The sequence below is a fragment of the Rhea americana genome, unplaced genomic scaffold (genome assembly GCF_003343005.1).
Source record: "Rhea americana isolate MKP2758 unplaced genomic scaffold, rheAme1 scaffold_580, whole genome shotgun sequence".
NCBI classification, from domain to species: domain Eukaryota; kingdom Metazoa; phylum Chordata; class Aves; order Rheiformes; family Rheidae; genus Rhea; species Rhea americana.
This window is the reverse complement of record NW_028186735.1, coordinates 18,857-40,173: the sequence shown is the minus strand read 5'-3', so window position 1 is coordinate 40,173 and position 21,317 is coordinate 18,857. Positions and strand designations below refer to the sequence as shown.

At 58.1% G+C, this 21,317-nt stretch overlaps 3 protein-coding genes across 3 annotated transcripts; 1 reads left to right on the top strand and 2 right to left on the bottom strand.

Annotated features, from left to right (window-relative positions):
- Nucleotides 1–89: 89 nt before the first annotated feature.
- Nucleotides 90–9,097, top strand: LOC146587572 (adhesion G protein-coupled receptor E3-like). Its single transcript, XM_085319364.1, has 16 exons — nucleotides 90–123; nucleotides 1,597–1,728; nucleotides 1,812–1,928; nucleotides 2,044–2,288; nucleotides 3,152–3,325; nucleotides 3,538–3,706; nucleotides 3,788–3,907; nucleotides 3,988–4,160; nucleotides 4,633–4,797; nucleotides 4,886–5,077; nucleotides 5,760–5,995; nucleotides 6,239–6,305; nucleotides 6,631–6,722; nucleotides 7,284–7,452; nucleotides 7,652–7,747; nucleotides 9,065–9,097. The coding sequence occupies exons 1-16, from the start codon at nucleotides 90–92 to the stop codon at nucleotides 9,095–9,097; spliced, it is 2,214 nt and encodes a 737-aa protein (XP_085175490.1).
- Nucleotides 9,098–10,721: 1,624 nt separating this feature from the next.
- Nucleotides 10,722–15,477, bottom strand: LOC146587571 (C-type lectin domain family 17, member A-like). Its single transcript, XM_085319363.1, has 10 exons — nucleotides 15,402–15,477; nucleotides 14,729–14,779; nucleotides 14,118–14,243; nucleotides 13,940–13,990; nucleotides 13,421–13,546; nucleotides 12,915–12,968; nucleotides 12,713–12,802; nucleotides 12,001–12,170; nucleotides 11,429–11,538; nucleotides 10,722–11,019 (listed from the first exon to the last, which is right to left on the bottom strand). Exons 1-10 carry the CDS (start codon nucleotides 15,475–15,477, stop codon nucleotides 10,884–10,886), a joined length of 990 nt encoding a protein of 329 aa, XP_085175489.1. The 3' UTR covers nucleotides 10,722–10,883.
- Nucleotides 15,478–16,819: 1,342 nt separating this feature from the next.
- On the bottom strand, nucleotides 16,820–20,928 carry LOC146587570 (C-type lectin domain family 17, member A-like). Its single transcript, XM_085319362.1, has 9 exons — nucleotides 20,815–20,928; nucleotides 20,324–20,434; nucleotides 20,107–20,205; nucleotides 19,970–20,020; nucleotides 19,523–19,612; nucleotides 18,762–18,875; nucleotides 18,527–18,678; nucleotides 17,980–18,089; nucleotides 16,820–17,499 (listed from the first exon to the last, which is right to left on the bottom strand). Exons 1-9 carry the CDS (start codon nucleotides 20,912–20,914, stop codon nucleotides 17,367–17,369), a joined length of 960 nt encoding a protein of 319 aa, XP_085175488.1. The 5' UTR covers nucleotides 20,915–20,928; the 3' UTR covers nucleotides 16,820–17,366.
- Between the last annotated feature and the right edge of the window lie 389 nt (nucleotides 20,929–21,317).

Genomic DNA, 21,317 nt, shown 5'->3' with positions numbered 1-21,317 from the left:
GAAGCGGGCACCACTTCCCCCTCCGGTTCCCAGCATCTCTGCATGCTGCCGGTGGGGAGGGGAGGGTGGATTCGAGGGGGTGTCGCGCCATGGGGCGGCGAGGGCTCGCCGGCTGCCTCGCGGGTGAGTCGCAAACCAGGGTCGGGAGCGAAGGGGGAAACTGAGGCACGGTGAGGGGGCAGCGGCAACAGTGGTGGGGGGAGCTGCTGCTGCAACACGGCGGAAACAGGTTGCACAGTTGGGCAATAAGCACCCCAAAACGGTCATGTCTTGTGCTGTCCCCCCTTCCACTCCCAGCGGTGATGGCACGGGTCTGCAGCGCTGGGGCCACCTGCCCCCCATGGAGTGGGGGGCGCTGAGCCTGAATTGGGGGGGGGGGGATTTCAGCCCCAACAGACGGGTCTGAGCCTCGATTTGGGGGATTTCAGCCCCTCCATGCTGGGGGGGGGGGCGGTTGTATGTCCAAGCTTTGGTGGAGAATGGGGAGGTTGAGCTTCCAGCAAGGAGGACTGGAGCTCCTGGGGAACGGGCTTGAGGCCAAGGAGGGTTGTGAGCCCCTATGGGGTGGGTGGGGGTTGAACCTCAGGGGGCTACTTTGAGCTGCATGGGGGGGTCAAGCCAAGTGCCCCCCACCCACAAACATTGGGTTCAACGCCCACCCGGACCACCCACCCTCCCTGGGCAGGTCTGTGCTGCCTCGTGAGCTGCCTGTGCACAACTCGGACTCCAGCCGGCTGTAGGTCAGGTGAGACTTTGGGGGGGGGTGATGAGGTTTGGGGTGGCTTGGAGTGGTCCAGGGGTTGTTGAGGTGGGTCTAGGGGAGGATTTTTTTTGGGGGGTTAGGGGGTTCTGCATCAACTTGGTGCTTTGGGAGGGTGGAGGACTTGGGGTGGGCTTCTGGGTGGCTCTTTGTTGGGTTTGAGGTGGGCTTGGGAGTTTGGAGGGGATTTGGGTGGGTTTAGAGGTTTCTGGGTGGGTTTTGGGCAGCACTCTGGTGGGTTAGGGTTGAATTTGTGTGAGTGTGGGCATTTTTGAAGTGGGTTGGTGGTTTTGGGGCAGGTGCTGGGTCGCTTTGGGTGGATTTGGAGAAGGTCTGGGTGGATTTGGAGGTTTCTGGGTGGGTTTTGGTTGGATTTTGGGTGAGTTTGTGGGGTTTGGGGGCAGGTTCTCGTTCGATTTGGGGGCTTGGGGTGGTTTGGGGTGGATTTTGGTTGGGACTGGGGGTGGTTGGCTGGCATTTGGCTGGATTTCAGGTGGCTTTGGTGGTTTTGCATAGCTGCTGGCTGGATTTTGGATGGCTTTGGCTGGGATTGGGGTATTTTGGTGGGGCGTAGCTGGATTTTGGGTGGGTATGAGAGGTTTGCATGGGTTTTGGGTGGGCTTTGGCTGGATTTCCAGTAGGTTTGGGGGTCTGTCTGGGTTCCAGGTGGATTTGGGGTAGGTTCAGGGGGCGTTCGGGTGGACTTCAGCTGGCTTTCAGATGAATTTAACAATTTGGGGGCAGATTTGGGGATCTGGGGTGGGAGGTCGGCCTCCTGCAGTAGGGCTCAGCCCCACGGCGATGTCCCCCCCACACACACACACATGCCCCGGCAGAGCCCTGCGGAGAAGGCGAGGTCTGTGCCGGGAGCGCCTGCTGCGTGGGGGAACCCGGTCGTGGCTTCTCCTGCCACTGCGGCCACGGTTTTATCGCGGTGCCTTTCAACGGCTCCTTCTACACCTGCTAYGGTAAGGCTCACTGTTTCGGGGTGGTTTCTGGCATTTTGGGGGATTTTGAGGRGGAGGGTTGCTCAACGCCTGCTGCCTTGCAGACGTGGACGAATGYGCGATCGTCCCGGGGCCCTGCGGTCCCAACGCCACCTGCGTCAACGAGCCCGGCTCCTACTCCTGCATCTGCCCACCAGGCTACAGCGGTCCCAGCTGCGGAGGTAACAGCCGGATCCGGCATTGCRCCAGGGCAGGATGCGGCCCGCCCCCCCCCACCCCATAACCACCATTCCAAGCCCCCAGTGCAATGCAGGCTCTGCCTCCACCCTGGTGCAGGATCCAGCTCCAGTACCAGCCCCCAGGACCCCGGTTTGGTGCAGGATCCTGCTCCTATCTCCAATGGGGTGCAGGTCCAGGTTCCCCAGCCCCGGTGTGGTGCAGGATCTGGCCTCAAGTCCCCCACCATGGGGTGGAGGATCCAGCCCCTGGCCCCACATTCCCCAGAGGGTGCAGGATGCAGCCTCATGTCCCCAGTGGGGTGCAGGAYGCAGCCCTATGGCCCCAGTTCAAAGCAAGATCTGGTACTGTGTCCCCAGTCTTCAGTGAGGTGCAGGATCTGACCTTTTCTCCCCCCCAGCCCCATATCCCAGGCCCTGGTGGGTTGCAGGATCCCAGTCCCCACCCCGATCCCCAATTCAGTGCAGGATCCAGCCCTAAGTTCAGTGCCAGATCCAGCCTCCAAGCCCTGACCCTCAGTTCAGTGCAGGATCTGGCCCCGGGGCTTCCCCATACYGCAGCGCAGTGCAGGATCCGGCCCCACCGCCCCAGGCACGGTGCAGGGTCCAGCCCTGGCATGCTGAGCTCTCCCACCCCACACCTTCCAGAGCGGATTTTCGTCTGCGAATACCGAACACGGCAGAATGAGGCCCTCCAGAGGCGCTGCAGGCGCTTGGCCCCGGGGGTACGCGGGCCCTGCGGGAACAGAGCACTTTGGGTGGGAAAGGGCCCGTTTGGGGCAAAATTGGGCCTGCTTTGGGCATTGCGAGTAGTGAGGACCCATTCTGGGTGCAGAGGGTGCATTTGGGGTGGAAAAGGCCCATTCATGGTGCAGAGGATGTGTTTTGGGTGGAAAAAGGGGTGTTTTAGGTGAGGAGAGCATTCTTGGAGGGGCTAAGAGTCTGGTTTGGGGTGGAAAAGGGCCCATTCAGGGTGCAGAGAGTTATGTTTTAGGTGGAAAAAAGGGTGTTCGCGATGTGGAGAGCACTCTTCGGGGGAGGGGGGAGGGAGAGCCTGTTTGGGGTAGAAAAGGGGTTGTTTTGGGTGGGGAAGGCACCCTGGTGCAGCGAAGGCTCGTTTGGGGTGGAAAAGGGCCCATTTGTGGCAGAGAGGCGGCATTTGGGGCGGGAAGCCCATTTTGGGTGGAAAAGGGCCCATTTGGGGGCAGCAAGGGTCCATTCGGGGCAAAAAGGATGGGTTTTGGGGCCGCCTACCCGAGCGGAGCCGGCACCGGCAGGACGACCTGAGGAACTTGTGCCGCGTGCTCAACGCAACGGCCCAGCAGCTGCAGGCGGCCTGCGGCAGCGGCGCTGGTGACCACGAGGGTGACATCAAGGTGCAGGTCAGTGCCGGTGTCCCCCTTCCACACCCCCCCCCTCCACGCGTGCGCGTGCACCCACCCCGTGCATCCCCCAACGCACGCGCGAGCGTCCCCCAACGCGTGTGCACGTGTCCCCTCCGTGCATCCCCCGCCGCACGTGCCCCGACGCACGCGCAGGCGTCCGCCCCGCGCGTCCCCTCGTGCCTCCCACGCGCGTCCCTCCGCCACCCCAGGAGACCCTCGCCCCGCTCTTCAACGTGACGGCCCAGCTGCAGAGCCAGCACCGCCCCGAGGCCGTCGCCGCGGCCCAGCTGCTSCTGCACACCGCCGAGGTGCTCGTCCTGCAAGACGCCGTGCGCAGAGGCCRGGCCCGGCCCCAGTCCTTCACCATGGACACCCTGAGTAGGTGGCACGCCGACAGGCTGCCCCTCGYGCCCCGTGCAAAGGCCCCACGGCGCCCTCTGAGCCCCCGTCTCGCCGCAGGTGCCATGACCCAGCTGGTCACCGACGGCTGCCCCTTGGCCGGCCACGTCGTGGAGCTGACGGTCAGCAACAACTCCATGAGCATCCACTGCCACGCGGTGCTCACCGACGTCAAGAAAGGTGAGGTTCACCCGCGGTGCCACCAAAAGCAGTAAATCGTGGCCACCACTCGGCTTAACGCCCTCACCGCTCTTCTGGAGGCACCGGCGCCGTGGCCTTCATCACCTACAGCGAGCTGGAGACGGTGCTCAGCGTCAGCAGCGCCGAGAAGGGGACGCCGCCAGGACGCCTCAACTCCCACGTGGTCAGCTGCACCGTGGGCAAGCCTGTGAACTTCTCCGAACCCTTCAACTTCACCCTGTGGCACAAGACGGTAGGTGCCAGYGCCACCGAAATGCCAGCGCGGAGGTGCCGTGGCACCGCTGAATCCATTGCTCCGCGTGTGAACAGCTCGCGGTAGTGTTTTTGGTACCAGGGACGGTCCGGCCACCACGGTGGGCTTTGCAATAGCCATGGGAAACGGTGCTGAATCCACCGCTCTGTGCGTGAGCTGCTTGCAGTAGCATTTTTGATACCAGGAGGGTCCAAGCGTGGCAGCGGGTTTTGCAAAGGGCACGGGAAATGCTGCCAAATTTATTGCTCCGTGCAYGAACCTTTTGCAGCAGCGTTTTCAGCACTGAGGAGGGTCCGAACACGGCGGCACATTTTGCAAACGCTGCGGAAAACGCCGCTGAATCCGTCGCTCTGCGCACGAGCCGCTGGCAGGGGCGTTTTCAGCACTGGGGTGGGGAGCGCAAGCACGGCAGCAAGTTTTGCAACAGCCCAGGCGCACGTGTCCTTCGCAGGAGCAGCGCAAGGATGAGGAGGCGCGCTGCGTGTCCTGGCAGTCGGCGGGCGCCCGCTGGTCGGAGCAGGGCTGCAAGCGCCTGGCGGGGAACCGGCTCTACACCACCTGCAGCTGCTGGCATCTCTCCAGCTTTGCCATCCTCATGGCAGTCACCGACGTCGAGGTAGGGTCCTCCCTGGCGTGGCAGCGTTTTCCGAGCCAGCGGCCACGAGAAGCCAGCTGCCGGCTGACACGGTGCCACGTTGCAGGAGAGCTTCGCCCTGAAATTGGTCACCTACGTGGGGCTGTCGCTCTCAGTGTTCTGCCTCTTCCTCGCCATCCTCACCTTCCTCCTGTGCCGCTCCCTCTGGAACGTGAGCGTCGCCCTCCACCTGCAGCTCAGTATCTGCCTCTTCGTGGCTGACATCCTCTTCCTCACGGCCACGGACCACATCAGGAATCAGGTACAGGGCTCCCCGGGATGGTCCCAGGGGCTCCCTGGCCTGAACCAGTGGAAGCTACAGGGAAAAGGGACCTGAGGCCGAAGGCGTCCAGTTCTGGACACTGCCCTGGGATCTTCACCAGCCKCTCTGCTGAGGGTCCCTGCTCTCTCCAGGACAGTTCTGGGCACATTATGGGATACCTGGGGTTGGCGGGATGTCTAGAGGTCTCCAGTCCAACCCCAACTCAATGTGAGTCCAAACACATGAGGTTCCTCAGGGCCATGGGGTCCCTTCTCTCTCTGGGTTGGTTCAAGGCATGAGATTATCAGGTAGCTGGGGCTGGAGGGACATTTGGAGGTCTCTAGTCCAACTCCAACTCAATGTGGGTCCAAACACATGAGGTTTCTGAGGGCTTTGGGCACCCTTCTCTCTCCAGGTGGGTGTGGAGCACCACACTATGAGATATCCAGAGTTGGAGGGACATTTTGGGATTTCTGCTCCAACCCCTAATCAACACGGGTCCAACTACACGAGTTTCCCCAAGTCCACATCCGGGCACATACCCAACTGCTCCATGGGCTGGAGATGCCACCACTTCTCTGGGCAGCTGCATGGGGATGCTGGGGGCCCCCAGGACCCTTGCTGAGGCAGGTCTCTCCGGGAGACCATGATGGCCTCCATCTCTCTCTGCTTCTCYTCTCAGCTGGCATGTGCCATCACGGCTGGCCTCCTCCACTACATCTTCCTCGCCTGTTTCACCTGGATGTTCCTGGAGGGCTTGCACCTCTTCCTCACCGTCAGGAATCTGCGTGTGGTCAACTACACCAGCGCCAGCCGCTTCAAGAAGAGATACATGTACCCCACGGGCTATGGTGTGCCAGCCCTGGTGGTCGCAATCTCCCTCGCCATCAACCCCAGTGGCTACGGGACCAACAAGCAGTAAGCGTCAGCCGCAACCAACCCWCCTCCTCAGCCCACTTTTCTCTTCTCTCTCCACCCTAGGAAAGAGGGTTCAAGGTGCCATGGGTGGGGGCCTCTTTCCCAGCACTCCTTTCCTCAGGGTATTTGCAAATGCAAATATGGCCACGCCTGAGCAGGGAGCGGGCCCTCTTTCTCACGCCACCATTACACGGTTGTTGTTTTATTTTTCTTCTCCTTTTTTTTTTTCTTCTCGCCTTTTAGCTGCTGGCTGACCACAAAGGGAGGATTTGTATGGAGCTTCATTGGCCCAGTCTGCGCCATTATCCTGGTGGGTATTTCCCTTTCTCCTCCCTCGAAGTGTAGGCAGGTTGCGGCCAGTCAGAGCTAGAAAAAGAGTTAGAAAAGACCAAACTGAGATACATGTGTTCAGGAAGGCCTTAAGCTAATGTCTTACAGGACGGAGCTGCTCCATGTAGGACGTGCACCTTTGCATCAATACTACTTTTTGCGCTGTAGGCAGTAAATATCCCTTTTTTTTCCCAAAAGTGATAGATTTCAAGTGGGTATCAAGGTTCATTGGCACCTGTCTACCAACAAGACAGCAACAGCAGCTGGAGCAGTGCCAGCCTTGCTAAGCAGCATTTTCTCCCCAGGCTAATCTGATGTTTTTCCTCACCACTCTCTGGATCCTGCGGGACAAGCTGTCCACCCTCAACAAGGATGTCTCCTCTCTCAAAAGCACGAGGTGGGTTGAGCAGATTTCTCCACTGGTATCGTTGCTGTGGACGCTCTTGCTCCAGTGAAGGGGAGAAAACATCAGTTCTGTTCAGTTTGATTCAATTCGGTGTGATTCGGTTCTGCTCAATTCGGTTTGATTCGGTTCAGTTTGGTATGGCGTGGACTGATTTGGTTTGAGCTGGTTTGGTTCAAGTCGGTTTGACTCRGTTCAATTTGGGTCCTTATGGTTTGGTTCAGTCCAATTTGCAGTTTGATTTAGTTCAGTTTGATTCGGTTTGATTCACATCAATTTGATCCAGTTGAATTTGGTTCAATTCAGTTCAGTTTGGTATTGAGCAGTTCGGTTGACGTCAGTTCAATTTGCTTCAATTCAGTCCAGCTTGATTTGGTTCGGTTAAGTCCAGCTTGATTCAGTTCGGCTCACATCAATTCGCTTCGGGTTGATTCGATTTGGTGCGGATCAATTCAGCGCAAGTCAGTTCGAGTCGCTCTGATTGGGTTTGGGGGCCTCGGGGGCAGGCAAAGTGCAGCAAAAGCACCACGTGGGGCTGAGCAATCGCCTCCGCAGGATGCTGACGTTCAAGGCTCTTGCCCATGTCCTCATCCTGGGCTGCACGTGGGGCGTGGGCTTGCTGCAGACGCACTCCAACGCCCTGCTTGTGGCCTTCCTCTTCACYGGCCTCAACAGCCTCCAAGGAGTCTTCATCTTCGTCGTGCACTGCCTCCTCAACCGGCAGGTATGATGCCGCGTGGGCCACTGATGTTCGGGGCGGCTGCTGTCCCCGTGGCACCGGTGGGGGGGATTCCCAGTGCCACCGGGACTGTTTTGGGGCTGGTCAAAGTGGTTGGRGGTGTCCTGGGAGGGTTTGTGGGAGTCTCCAGGGGGTCCTGGGGGTCAGAAGCCACCTGAGGACATGTGTGTGCGCGTGGCCGCAGGTGACGGAGCAGTACCGGCAATGGCTACAGGCCCTCAGCCCCAAAGCAGAAACCACGGAGCTGACGATGACGTCGACGAACGTCACCTCCACCATGGTATGGCAACCAGCAYGGATGCTTCGCTCCCCTGGGGACACCAGGAGATGCAAGGGCCACCTGGACAGCTGGGTCCCCCAGGGGTCCCAGAAAGGGGGTGGCAGGCTATGGGGTTGCCCAGGGGATGGTTGCTCAGACATCTGGGTCCTCCAGCAGCCCTGGGAGGGTGATGGGGCTGGGGATGAGCAAGAAAATCCCAAAGCCTTGTCCTCCACTGTGGCTCCCCTTGGACCTCGACACCCAACACGGCTCTGTTTGACCTCCAGGAAGCRGAAAGGCCTACAGCCCAGGGCAATGAAGGCTGTGAGTGGCAGAAATGAAGGCCAAGCRCCGTGTGGGTCAATTCCCAGCCTTTCCCCAAGGAATGACCCACTTCTAGCTGCTTTCCGCGAGGACCCAGCCGGTTTCCAGACTTCCCTGAGGAAGGACCCATTTCTAGATGTTTTCTGCGTGGATCTGACCCATTTTCAGCCACTTCTCYGAGGAGGAACTTGTTTCCAGCATTGACATGAGGAGTCAATCCATTTCCAGCAGCATTTCCAGGATCTCTCCAAGGAATGAGGCATTTTCAGCTGCTTTCAGTGAATATTTGACCTGTTTCCAGCATTTCCCCAAAGAACAACCCATTCCTAGCTTCTTTCCACGGGAATCTGACCCGTTTCCAATGTTTCTCCAAGAATTTGACCCATTTTCAGCATTTCTGCAAAGAGCTGACCTGTTTCCAGCATTTCCCTGAAGGAACGACCCATTTCCAGATGCTTTCCACAAGAATTCAACCCATTTCCAGCGTTTCTTCAAGGATCCAACCTGTTTTCAGCACTTCCCCAAGGAAGGACCCATTTCCAGCTGCTTTTCTGCAAGGAGCTGATCCCTTCTTCGGCGTTTGCCCAACAATTAGACCCATTTCCAGCTGCTTCTCCAAGAATCGGACGTATTTCCAGCATTTCCACAAAGAGCCGACCCGTTTCCAGCACTTTCCTGTGGATCCAACCGGTCCCCAGCATTTCCGTGAGGATCTGACCCATTTCTATGAGGATTTGATCCCTTTCCACCATGATTTGACTCGCTCCCAGCATTTCCGTGAGGATCCCACACGTCTCCAGCAGCCCGCGGCGCCGTGGCCCCTCACGGGGATTTTTTTTTGTGCTAAAAGGAGGCAATTAAACGCACATGGCCTGTCCTGGCCACCTGGGTCCRCTCCCCCCAGCCCCCAGCCCCATGGCTTCAGCCCCCCGGCTTCCCCTAGACTCAGGCATGTGGCCCTGCCCCAGGGTGGGAGGGGCTCAGTCCACCCAAGCCCCGCCTTTCTCCCCTCAGAGCCCAATTAGCTTCCTGCCAGCCTTTGATTGATGAGCAGAATGGCGGGAATAGCAGCCAATGAGGTTGAGTGCATCTTCTCCCACCCCCCTAGTGCTAGAGAGGTGTCTGATTGGCCAGCAGCTGGAAGATGGACAGGGCTAGCTGCCTATAGTGAGGGTAGGTGGGAGCARGGGCAGTGGCAGCCTATCGCATGTGGGGGACCACTGAGTGGCAGTGAGGACAGCCAATGGGCAGCAGGACTCCCTCACACRGGGCTGCCTGCCCTTGTGATGAAAGCCCGCCCCCAGGGCTGGGCAGGGCAGGCTACGATTGGGTGCGCGCCTCAGAGGGGCAGGGGTGGCGGCCAATGGGGCGTCGAGGAAGCGCTGCGGCACCGCTGAGGGGAGGTGGTGATGGCGGCGCCGGGGCGGTTGGTGGCGAGCGCTGGGGCTGCTGCCACGTCCCTGCCCAGTGTCCCCCCCCCATCCATGGGGCCAGCCCCCCTCCCCAATCCCAGTGCTCCCAGTACTCCCCAGCTCCCACCTCCATCCCTGGGGCCAGCCTCCTGCATCCCAGTGCTCCCAGTACTCCCCAGCTCCCACCTCCATCCCTGGGGCCACCCTCCTGCATCCCAGTGCTCCCAGTACTCCCCAGCTCCCCCCCCCATCCCTGGGGCCACCCTCCTGCATCCCAGTGCTCCCAGTACTCCCCAGCTCCCACCTCCATCCTTGGGGCCAGCCTCCCACATCCCAGTGCTCCCAGTACTCCCCAGCTCCCCATCCATGGAGCTAGACCCCACCCCACCCCATCCCAGTACCGCCAGTACCCCTAGTCCTCCCCATCCATGGGGCTAGAGGCTCCTTAACCAGCTTCACTTTCTTTCACTGTGTGTGGGGGGGGTCTTTTCTTTACATATTTTGCAACGGCGTTTTTCAAACCTGGTGCTAAATCAGGACTTTTTTTCCTTTTTTTTGGGGGGGGGTGAAACACGAGGGAGTTTCCTCAGCCCCATTTTCAACTCAACCCCCACCGCAGAAGAAACCCTGGGAAGGTCTTTGAGACCTTCCCCGCGGACCGAAGGAATGTGGCAAAAAAAAAAAAACAAATAAATAAATAAAAACGCGGATTTGAGGCCAATTTGGATGTCGGCAGGAGGCTGGGGGTTATTTTTGGCGTTCGGATGGTGTTAACGGGGTGCTGTGTTGTTTTCTTTTTCTTTTCTTTTTTTTTTTCCCTCCGTTTCGTCACATTCACCCAGGAATTTTCAAGAGGAGCATCATGGGGACAAAAGGAAAAAGAATAGTTTGCGTGATGTTTCTTAAGAAAAAAAAAAAAGTTTTATTTGAAAAGAATCCACTGAACTAGCAGATTTACAAGCGAACCGAACTGGGTTCCCCTCCTCCAAAAAAAAAGGGGGGGGGGTGGCAAAGCTCAGCCTTTGCCGCGGATTTGCAACCGAGCGGCGCTGCTCATATAAGGAAGAACCGGGCGGGTTTAACGCAGCAAAATTATCTGACGGAAACCAGCTTTTCGGAGCAGCAAGCCGAAATTGCGGTGCAACGTCACGACCGGTTGCTACGCAGCTCTAAAGGCTGGGTTGTGGGGGGGGAAGTGGAGGTTTGACGATGCTGAAAAAAGTGAGGTTTGTGGGTTTTTTTTTTTTTCATACGCACCGTAAGCGGGTTTTAATCTGGCGGCTAAGTTCACTCGCCGGGGATTTTAACCCGAAAATGTAATTTTCCCAGGGTTCGAGGGCGTTGGCGGAGGAGGGGGGGATGCTCGCAAGGACGAGCCGCAGCGGCCGGTACGCGGYTCCCTCCGAGCCGCCCGGCGCGAACTAGCAGTGCCAGGACTTTTCGCAGATCCAGCGGTGGGCGCGAGAGCATCTGTCGTCGATCCAGATGCCGTCGGGCCCGATGCTGCCGCAATCCTGCTGCTCCTTGTCTTTATTTTTTCTCCAGGTGTTCCAGTAGCTGCCGGGAGCAAAAAGTCACCGCCGGCACCTGCGGCCGCTCGCTCCCTTCCCTTTTTAAACAGCAATTAGCCGCCAGCACTGGCCCATCTTTCGAAGGAAGAGGGGAAGTTCGGATTTCGAGGGAAAGGGGCCGCCTCGTTCCCTTTTAAAAAGGAAGCGGCACGCCGACGCTTTCCCCGGCGGATCTTTTCCTGGCATTGCTACCGCGCCAGCCCTGGCGCCGTGTTTGGATACTCGCTTGTGGGGCTGATTCTCCCCTTCCCGCTCTCAGCAGCTATTGAAAAATCCTCCCGGCTTTTAATGCCGATTTATTTTTTTTTACTTCCACACACGCACACACTTCGCGACGGAGCCGAGCACCGGTGTTTCTTTTCCCTTTAAAGCGGAGCGCGGGAACCGCTTCTTACCTGATGCTCAGGGCTTCCCCGTTAATCCAGAGCCAGATACCTTCCTCCAGCTTGTCGGTCACTCCCAGCCAGTACGTGCTGCTGCTGTTAATATTGTCTTTTAGGAAGTTCTAGAAGAGCAGAGCGCGTGAAAACAGCAAAAAAACAAAAAAAAAAAAAATCAAGCCGGGGGGCCGAGGAGGCTCGCCGGCTGTTCAGAAATTTGGAGGCGCTCGGCAGCGGCGTTCGCTTCGGAGCRCCGCGGCTCCAGCGCCTCCTGTCCACGCTTTGTCTCCAGGGTGCGGGAGAGCCCGCTGGAAAACGGGGCCGTTCCGACCCTTCCTGCCTCTATTTTTGCCCCATTTCCTCTGAAAAGGGCTCACGTGGGAGCCAATTCAGCGTTTGGCTGTGCGCGCTTTCCCCCCACCTCCGAACTGCTCCGATCTCGGCTGATTTGCCCCAAGAATCGAGCTCTCGACAGTCCTACATCAGCACCAGAAAAGCGGGAAGCAGACCGCATCCATCCTGCTGCCCTGCGCCGTGACCAGTTTTCCCGGTTGTCCGGATCACCGGCCGCCCCCAGGCCGACTCACCTGTTCCTGGTCTGTGTTAACGACGACCAAGTGAGAGCCTTGATCCGCGCAGATCTGCCTGGCGTCCTCCCAGCTCATGGTCTCCGTGGAGAAGGAGTAGCAGCTCTTCTCAAAGATCTTCCAGCCRGCTGAGCACCTGCTGCTCTCCGGAAGGGCTTTGCAGATCAGTGCTGCGGGGCGAAATCCACCCTCAAATCCTGGYGGAGACCCCAGCTTACGCTGCCTCTTAGCAAGCCCACACATCTAATTTTTTTTTGAGGCTGTAGCATCCAGTTTGTTTCCAGAAATCTAATCATTTCCATCATGGTTTTGCTGTTTTAATCATTAGGCACTGATTTACCAGGAGGATTTAGCTGGTTTTAGATGGATTTTCTCCCCTCCAGTGGTGGTCCCAGCAGCTCATGAGCATTTCTGGTTTCTTGACGGCTTCACCGAAGCTGCAGAGGAGCCAGAGCAGGAGGCCTACGAGCTCCCTGGCCTACCTGGTTTTCTCCTCCTTGTGCCAGAAAAGCTTTTTGGTCCATCACRCAACCCATCTCAGCGCACGGTCCAGCACTCTGCCTCCTACCACCTGGGATCGCGCAGACCTACCCGTGTTCCCCATCGTCGAGAAACCGGCCAACTTTCCAAGGCAAAACTGGAAGATCATTTTCCCCCCCGACACCTGACACGTGGCCAACAGCCAAGACGGGGGCAACCCTGCAGCTCTTACCTGTGATGTCCTGTAGCTCCTTGTAGTAGATGGACATCTTGGTCCTCATGCGGGCTTGTCCCCGTCGCGTCTCGGCCAGCTCCTGCAGCACTGGGGAGCGCAGGGCAGCGGGTGAGACGATCCCACCCTCCACCTGGAGCCAGCACTTCCCGCCGCTAACCAGAAACACCTTGGCCACGGAGGTCGGAGCACGAGAACTTACTGCTTTCGGAGTAGTTAGAGCTCAACGTCTTCAACTCCGCCGCAAGCTCCGAGTCTGGAGAGGAAACCAGAGAAGACTGCAAGAACGAATCTGCTGGGCGCTTCCCCCGAGCGGCATCTAAAGTGAGTTTGTCCCATTTTGCCCCTTTAGGCTGTGTGGGTGCCGGGGTGGCGCTCGGCAGGGAGCTACAACTCGTGTGCCTACAGCCGGATAAATCACCGGCTGCGTCAGGTGTTCCCGACTGCAGAGCCTCACGGGCGATTGGGTCGTCGTACCGTCACGCGTGCGTACCAATCCGCCGCAGAACCGAAATCGGTTTACGGATAGGGACACGCTTAGCTGCTCTGCCCGTGCCTAAACTTCACGCATCCTAGGCGCTAGCTGAACACGCACGCCTCGTTCTTAATTGCGAGGAAGGCACGGTTTTGGTGTTCAGTCCCCTTCATCTTGCCACTYCAGGTCCCTTCTGCGTCAGGGCCAGGCGCACGCGTGACGGCGGCACTTACATTTCACCACGAYGAGCGCGAGGACGGCCGCCCACATGGCGAAGCTCAGCACCACCAGGACGTAGAGGATCGCCACCGGCTTCTCTCGGCAACCTCTTCCCGCGCCGGCTCTGGCCTCTGAGTCACCTGCAGAGAGCAGCATCCATCAGGGCCGCAGCTGCGCCCRTGGAGATGTCCTGCTTTCCCTCCCYGGGAAGGATTGGGAGATGATRCCCATTGCTTCCTCCAGAGGAGCTAATTGGAGTAATCAGGCAGCAACTTCATTGCTGGTTCGTTGGAGAAGAGGCTGATCAACGAGGCTATGGGTCTGGGGGTGCTTGAAGACCTCGTTGGCCTTCCCTCTGCCTCATACTCCACCACCACTGTGGAGAAGCCCCACCTTCACAGTGACACCTCCATAGCCACGTGTGTGACCCCCCCCCCATGTCCATGCGTGTGACCCTCACGTCCATCCACATGACACCCAAATCCACGCGGGCAGGAATTGGGGCACGATGAACCGAAAGGTCTTGGACTCACCCGTTCTGATTGGACTCGAAGACGCTGGTTTCCCTGCTAAGACATAAACCCCTGGAGATAAGAAGGGAAGCGTCATGGTAGCCTTTCTAGGAGGTGTCACCGGGGCCACAGGACCAAATCCTGCCCGGCAGAGACCCTCGGCTTCCCACGAGATGAAGGAAAAGGAGCTGGGCATCACCTCTGCCTCCCTTGTTCCCCTGGCTTTGCAGGTCGTCTTCAGCCGGCAGCTTCTTGTGGTTGTGATCGGGCTCAGAGAGCGACACGTCGTCGTAGTCGTCCTCGTCGACAAAGCTGTCGGGGGAGTCTGCGCGGAGAAGGAGCCACGTTTTTAACTGCGTTAACTGCGTTAACCTTGCAAATCCGAGCGGGCTCGGCCGGCGGGTTTGGCACCTGGGTGGTGCCCAAGCAAGCGGCTCAAGCTGCCGTTACGATGCAAGAAAAGTCAAATTTTTTGGCAATTGTTTTGGCGAAAAACGCCAAAAAGAGAGCGTGGACAAAAACAACCGAAAAAGGCCTTCTGCTGACAGGTCTCCAAGCATCTTCAGGAAGCCATTGCAAGTCAATCTGTTGTAGCAAAAGTGAAGTTTGGAGCGAGGCAGAGAGAAGGGCCTTTTTTTTTTTTCTTTTCTTTTCTTTTTTCTCTCTATAGGTGCATTYTAGCGAAGGAGCTGAAAATAAAGCCCCGAGGAGGCACCTCGGGGAGTTCTGCTTTCCATCAGCCGGCACCCCGGGGCGCTCTGCAGTACATCACGCTTCGAAAAGCCCCGAAAGGAGGACACGATGCCTTACCTGGTCGGAAGGAGCCCACCGRTGTCATTTTGCCTGTGATGGAGTAAACTCCTGCAAAAAAAAAATAAAAAGGAAAGAAAAAAGAAAAAGGAGAGGAAGAGAGAAGGAAAATATTTAGGAGAATTAGAGGATTCTTGATTGCCCTTAGTACCCACTTGGCAGTTTGGAGGAAATTGCTGGTGCCACGATTGGCCCGGATTTTGTACGCGTGAAGCCCCGCGCGAGCCGGCCGCTGGCGACGGCACAAACTGGGGTAACTGGTATTACAGCACTGGCACTGGGTTGCCCATCCCGCCGCTGCAGTAGCGCCGGGATCCCGACGGGGAAGAAAGGAGCCCGGCCGCAAGTTGGAAGCACGCGAGCGAAAGGGGCTCGCAGGTGCGTTTCGCTAATCGCCGGCTCTCGGTGGCAGAGGGAAATAAAACTCGCAGCCGGGCGCCCGAGGGGCTTGACGGGCCCCAAAACCCCGCGGTGGAAGCGGCGCCCAGCTGCGTGTCGCCGTGTAGGTGCACGTGCGAAACCCGCGGACCCCTCGTGGGCTCCGGCACCCGCRGCGCRGACCGGGTTCGGGTCTTGCTTTGGYCGCTGCCCGTCGCCAACCCGGGGCCGTTCGGGCGCCTGCGCCTTACGGTTCGGCGCGGGAAAAAAGAAACCCGTTTGGAGGCATCGTTACCTGCTTGTCTCACCAGTCGCTTGGCTGGAGGAGGTGGCGGGCACAGCCAGTTCCCGTACGTCTCCTGTCCGGCCATGCTTTGCCGGGGCGGCGGGGAAACGGGGCGCTCACCAATGCCGGGGAGCAATTACGTCACCCGGTCCCGGGCACGCGGGCCACCTCCTCCGCGCCTGCTCTCGGCACCTCGCTTTGGCCAGCGGTTTCACCCCGGGGTTTCGGTTCCTCTCTTTGCCAGGGCCCCGGCGAAGAGCAGCATGCAAATCGACGGAGAAAGGCGACCGGAGGCGCCCGCTGCTCTTCCCCCGGCTCGGCCGAGCTCCCACGCCGGGGGCGGCCGCCGTGCCCGGCCGTAGCGGAGGGAAGGGCCCGAGGGCGGCTCCAGGCGAGCGTTTCCCACGGGCAGAGCGCCGGGGCGAGCGGCTTCGCCCGCAGCGACGTCAGCTCAGGCCTCGCGGAGCGGGCAAAAGCATCCGCGGAAGTGGCCGCCGCTGAGCCGCCGGGACATCCTCTGGCTCGTCCTCCTGGAGCCCGGAGGGAGGCGAGGAGGGGAAATAGCAAAAAAAAAAAAAAAAAAATTTGCGTGGTTCAGCAAGGCTCGGGGAGGCGGCGTGAATTCGCCACAGGCACCTCTCGCCAAGGTTGTTTATAGGTGCTATAATTAAAAGCTTCACCCATGCAGCAAACCGCAGCGCAGGGAGGGAAGGGAGGAGGCCGCCGGCGGCTGCGTGCTGAAACACCCTCGGTAAGTCCCACGGGTCGCTGCCGGCAGCATCGCCCTCCCCGCAGCCCGGCGGGCACCGTTCGCACGCGTCGCCGGAGGCCAAACGCTCCGCCGGGATGCGCGGGACCGTCGGAGCCTTGGGCCGATGCCTCGCACCCCGCGTTCGTCCGGGCGAGCAAGGGAAATCTGTTCACACGCGCTCGCTAAAATAGCTGCGTGCCGTCACGCCCCGGTGCCCGCGAGGCACCGATTTGCCTACGTACCCTGGAAAACACAGCGTAAYGGGGGCAGGAGTTTTTTCATGTTTTTCCCCCCCTTCTCTACTATTTTTTTTTCCTGCTGCTGTCACAGGGAGAAGCTATTCGGCAACATCGCGACCAAAGCGATTTATTCTGATATAATCAGTCGGCTCCCAGCGGGGAGCTTCGCGGTCAGGATCGACTTCAGCTGCGCAACAGGTAAAACTAGCTACTAAGCACCCCCAAAACGTTGTCCAACACTTACAAATCACCRCCGTTTCCCCAGGATGCTGGATAAACAACAGCTTAAAGGCTCAGCTGCATCCAGCAGGTATTATTGCACCTCTGAGGTGGGTCCCCATGCTTGAGAGCGGCCTACGAGCAGCCCTGGCTCCTGCTCTCACCCAAGGCACTAAGTAGCCAGACTTGATTCCTATGCAACGCAGATTTATTGTGAGCTTAGAGGAGGGAAACGTGCAGAATTTGGGGTGGAAACGTGCAGGAAATGTTCACAGCGCAGCACACGGTTCTGGGCCAGTCGGGGGAAGAGTCGAGGCGGAGGAACCGGGATCCTCGTCGCCGGCAGCGGGCTCGCAGCTGCGATCCGGCATCCGTCACAGGGCGATCCCACCGTGATGATTCCTTTAACACCCGATTTTGGCCCTTTTATCAGCTGCTGGAGCATCCAGGCTGCATGGGCACCTCAGCCTGTTTCTTAGCCCCGTTTYGTTCCATTTCTCCTATTTTGAGCATTTTTTTTCCACCTTGCAGGGCTGTGCTTCCTCCATGACCGGTAGCTGCCCATCGTTGTGCTGTCGTTACCCCTGGTACCTCTGTTTTCCGCCTATGCTCATGTGTTACAGGTTTTCAAGCTTAAAGTCTGCTCTGGATCAAGAGAGTCCCGGTACCGAGCTCGGCTTCATCCAGCAAGTCCCAAAGGAAGCGGAGCAGGCCCCAGGTGGACAGCCCCACGGGCAAAGCGTGAAACCAGCGCCGGGGAGCAGGCTAGCAGCTCCGCTCGCAGATAAAGGGCTCGGCGCTGGAGCAGACGGCGTCGTTCCAGTGCCCGTTGGCATAGAGGAAGGCGCAGTCCTCGCCGTAGTGGCCGACGTTGTTGGGTTCGCCGCTGCTCCAGAGCCTGGCAGAGAGGGAAAAAAGAGCAGAGCCAGACGTGAACAGGCTGGCGGTGTGCAGAGATTTTTTGGGGGGGTGTGGGGGGGAAGCCCTCGCCAGAGTGCCGGCAGCATCCGTTGGCTCTTTAATACGTTTGAGCGCAAACCAAGAACGTGGCCTGGCACAAGTCGTGGTTGCTCACGCGGCGTTTCCACCTCGGTTTTCCCAAAGCRGCGTTTTGGGAAGGAGGCAAATCCTGCCTGAGMCAGGGCTRCTCTGCACCCCTTTCCGTGCTAACYGGTGCTTCCCCTCTCCAGACCCGTTTTGGGCCGATCGGCAGCGGGAGACCCCAAGCTGCCAGGGATATCGCGTGCAAAGAAGGAGATGGTGCTAAGAGGGGCGAAACGCTCCGCTAAGAGCATCCTCGGAGCGAAAAGGGAGCCAAGGCCAAGGCGATGTGAGTCTGCAGGGCGATTTCCCCTCTGGCAAGGCTGCCGAGACGTACCTGAGAGAGAGCGGGCGGCCGTCCACCCACTGCCAGTCCCCTTCTTTGTGCATGTCGGTGAGGCCCAGCCAGTACGTCTGCGTTTCCATGATCTGATTTGCCAAGAATTTCTACACRGGGGAGGAAAAGACAGTGGAAAAAGGCATCGCAATACAAAGCAGGGGGCAGAAAGCTGCCAGGATTCACAGCCAGCAAATCCTTCCCACACCCCCTGTGTTTTGGCCATCACAATTTGGGGCTGTCCGTCACAATTTGGGGCTACCAACATGCAGCTGGGATGTTTTTTGGGCCCCTCTCRGTGCCGAGGCCAGAGCTCGGGGCAGGTGTAACAGGGTGAGCCCCTCTCCCTGCGGAGAGCAAGTGATGTCTCCAGTTGGAAATGGGAGCGATGGGAGCTGCTGGAATTGCAATTCTCTTTTCCCTGCTGCCCGGGCAGTCTTGCTGTATACAGCGTCGCTCATTTTTTAGCCTTCAGCTTTCTGTTCACGACGCCCAACGCRAGCCTTTGCCCTTCACGAGGGATTTACGGCAGGAGCACTCAGCTTACGTTCTCCTGCTCGCTGTTGATGATGGCCAGGTGAGAGTTGAGGTTGGTGCAGAACAGCTTAGCATCCATCCAGGCTTTCCGGTCCGTCGAGAAGAAGTAGCAGGTTCTCAAGAACTGCTGCCAGCCGGCCGGACACCGTGTGCAGATAACTTCTACAAGGAGCAAAGTGCACGCCTTGCAGAGAGCCGCCGCGGGGGCGAGAGCCCGGCCCCCGGCCCCGGCAGCATCCCCTCACCTGACACTTGGCGCATCTCCTCCAGCACGCCGTTCAGCAGCGCCCGCATCGTGCTCTCCTGGTGCTTCAGCTCAGCCAACTCCCCCAGCGCCGGCCACGACGCCGTCTGTCCCTCTGTCAGGGGCAGGCAGCGTGGAACTGCATCCCTTGCTCGGAGAGCCGCTCCAGCTCTCTGCCTCTCTCTCCTGGTTCTATGCCCGAGCTTTTTCTGGGGTTTTATTCCCTATTGAACCTTTTCTCTGGGCACTAAAACCTTCTAGCTTTCGCCCTCAGCGATCTTTTATTCTGGTAGCCCCACAATCACACCTGCTTATCAGCCACTTCTCARTCAGAGAGAGTGCCCAAGCAGGGCTTTAACTAGTTTGATATGTTATTAGGTATTATATACAGAAAGGAGAAAAGCTTTTATCAGCTCAACCTAATTAAGACCTGGTTTGGGCACTCCTAAGTCCCCCCTGTTACTTCCAGCACATTTTAGGCATCTTTGGGATCAAGAAAAGCCCAATAATATGCCCCTTCTGCAAAATATTAGGAGAGTTGTTGAGAGCCACCGTTTTAACTCCCAATTCATTGAAAATGGGCTCTTCGGAGCTTGAAGCCACTGTTTTAATTTGCAATTCATCAAAACCAGGCTCTCCAAAGCTTGAAGCTTTTTACAGCRGACTTGTAAGAGCACCGTATCTTCGGCAGCTTGGTAAAAAGCTCAAACCGGGGATTCCCCCTCGGAGGGAGCAGCCAGGCGCTGGGAAGAGCTCTCTCACCTAGGACGCGGAGGCGATCCGATAGGGCTTTCCCACAACCCGCTTCACACTGCGTCATCTTCGCCCTCATGTTCTCCACTTCTTTGGATACTGCCAACACCAGAAGGAGGAAGYGTCTGAGCTTACGCCGCGTTCACGCTTCGGGCCACGGCGACGTTACCCGCTCCCGCTATTTTGCACGAGACTCGCGGGATTGCGCCGGATTCCCTGAGGCCGCGTTCCCGGGATCCCACCTCCGCTGGCGACAAACCGAGCGCCTGACCCACGAACATCACTGAGAAAAGGCAACGCGTCCTGCAGCACCGCCGSTAAGGGCTCAGCGACCCACAACGGCAGGACGCCTTTCCTGCGTCCCCCAAAGCTTACGGGTGGCCCGGCCTCAGCGATTTTTAGAGCAGCTTCCATGGCAGGACGTGCCACCGCCGGAGAGACTGCTGCCGAACGTACCGTTAAGAAGGTGGCTGTGAAATGCTGTGAGCTGGCTGGACATCTGCTGATCTGGAAGAACAAGAGGAGCTTGAGACACGCTGGGGGCTCGCACTGAACCAAGGTGGCCGCTTCGGGAAGGGGCAGCCGTTTCCTACCCATGAAGTGCTGGACGYGCGACAGGTTCTGCCATGAGCTCGCGTGGATTTTCTCGTTCCTCAGCCTCGCTTCCTCCAGAGCCTCCCACATGGCATTTACTGGCGGAGAGGGGAGGAGAAGGGATCCTCAGGTTAAYGCCAGATCCTGGGTGAGAGCCCTGGTTCGACGGTGCTGAGGAACCTCAACGTGAGCCGAGAGGAGCACCACGAGACTTACTTTTCTGAAGACTGATGACGATGACAGCCAAGAGCAGCACAAAGCAGAAGGCCAAGAGGATGTATAGGAGCGCCACAGCTCTGCCCTGGCAGGAGGCAGGGAGGCACCAAGCTGGAGGAAGTGACAGCAGGTTTAGGCTACTCAGCATAACTCACCCCATCAGCATTTCACATGGGGAGAGATTTTACACCCTGAGTACTGCTCTCCAGAAGAGGACAAAGAGGCTGCGTTCCTCCCCGAATAAAGTAGTTATGGTCTCTCCTACTGCCCCGTTCGCGCTCAGACTTCTCACTCTTAGAAACTATCGATTGTAACCCAACAGTGCTACCACGTGGCAGCATTTCTCTCATGGGATTTAAGGCCTTTCTATGGATTAGGGCAGTATCAGATTATAGTTTCACCGAAAGGCAGTTCTGGAAGCACTGTAATCCCTCCTGTTTCATATGTCTCCAGCCATAGATCTCTTACCCCCAAGATCATCTCGCTGTTACCTCCTTTACGTGCTCTCTTCAGCTCGTGATCTTGCAATTCCATCATCTTGGTCGTCTCCCATTCCTTGTAGGAGCTGTGATCGTCTACAGTTTGTGACATTTCTGACCTGTTTTTTTTTTAATATGGTCCCAATTTATGCAGTCAGGAATGTGCATCAGCCCTTCCGGGGGAAGTGAATCCTTGTGTTTCATAATTCATATCTGAAAAAAAAATGCACAGTCAGGAGCTTTGGACTGCCTGTTGTGAATGGCATTTCGCAGCTGAAGACCCTGCAGCGCTGGGTCCGTGGGCCTCAGACTCTTCCCTGCTGATTTACAGGGGGTGACACTTAAAAACATGCCATGCTCATTAGACGAGGCTTAAGCCCCACCAGATGGGACCTGCTGAAGGCTTCACATCAAAGCAACAAGGACTAGCCTCCAGCAACTGGTGTGCTCCAAGATGAGCACCTGCTTTTAGCATTTCCAGTGGAAATTTATTGCCCGCATACTTTAACCCCTGA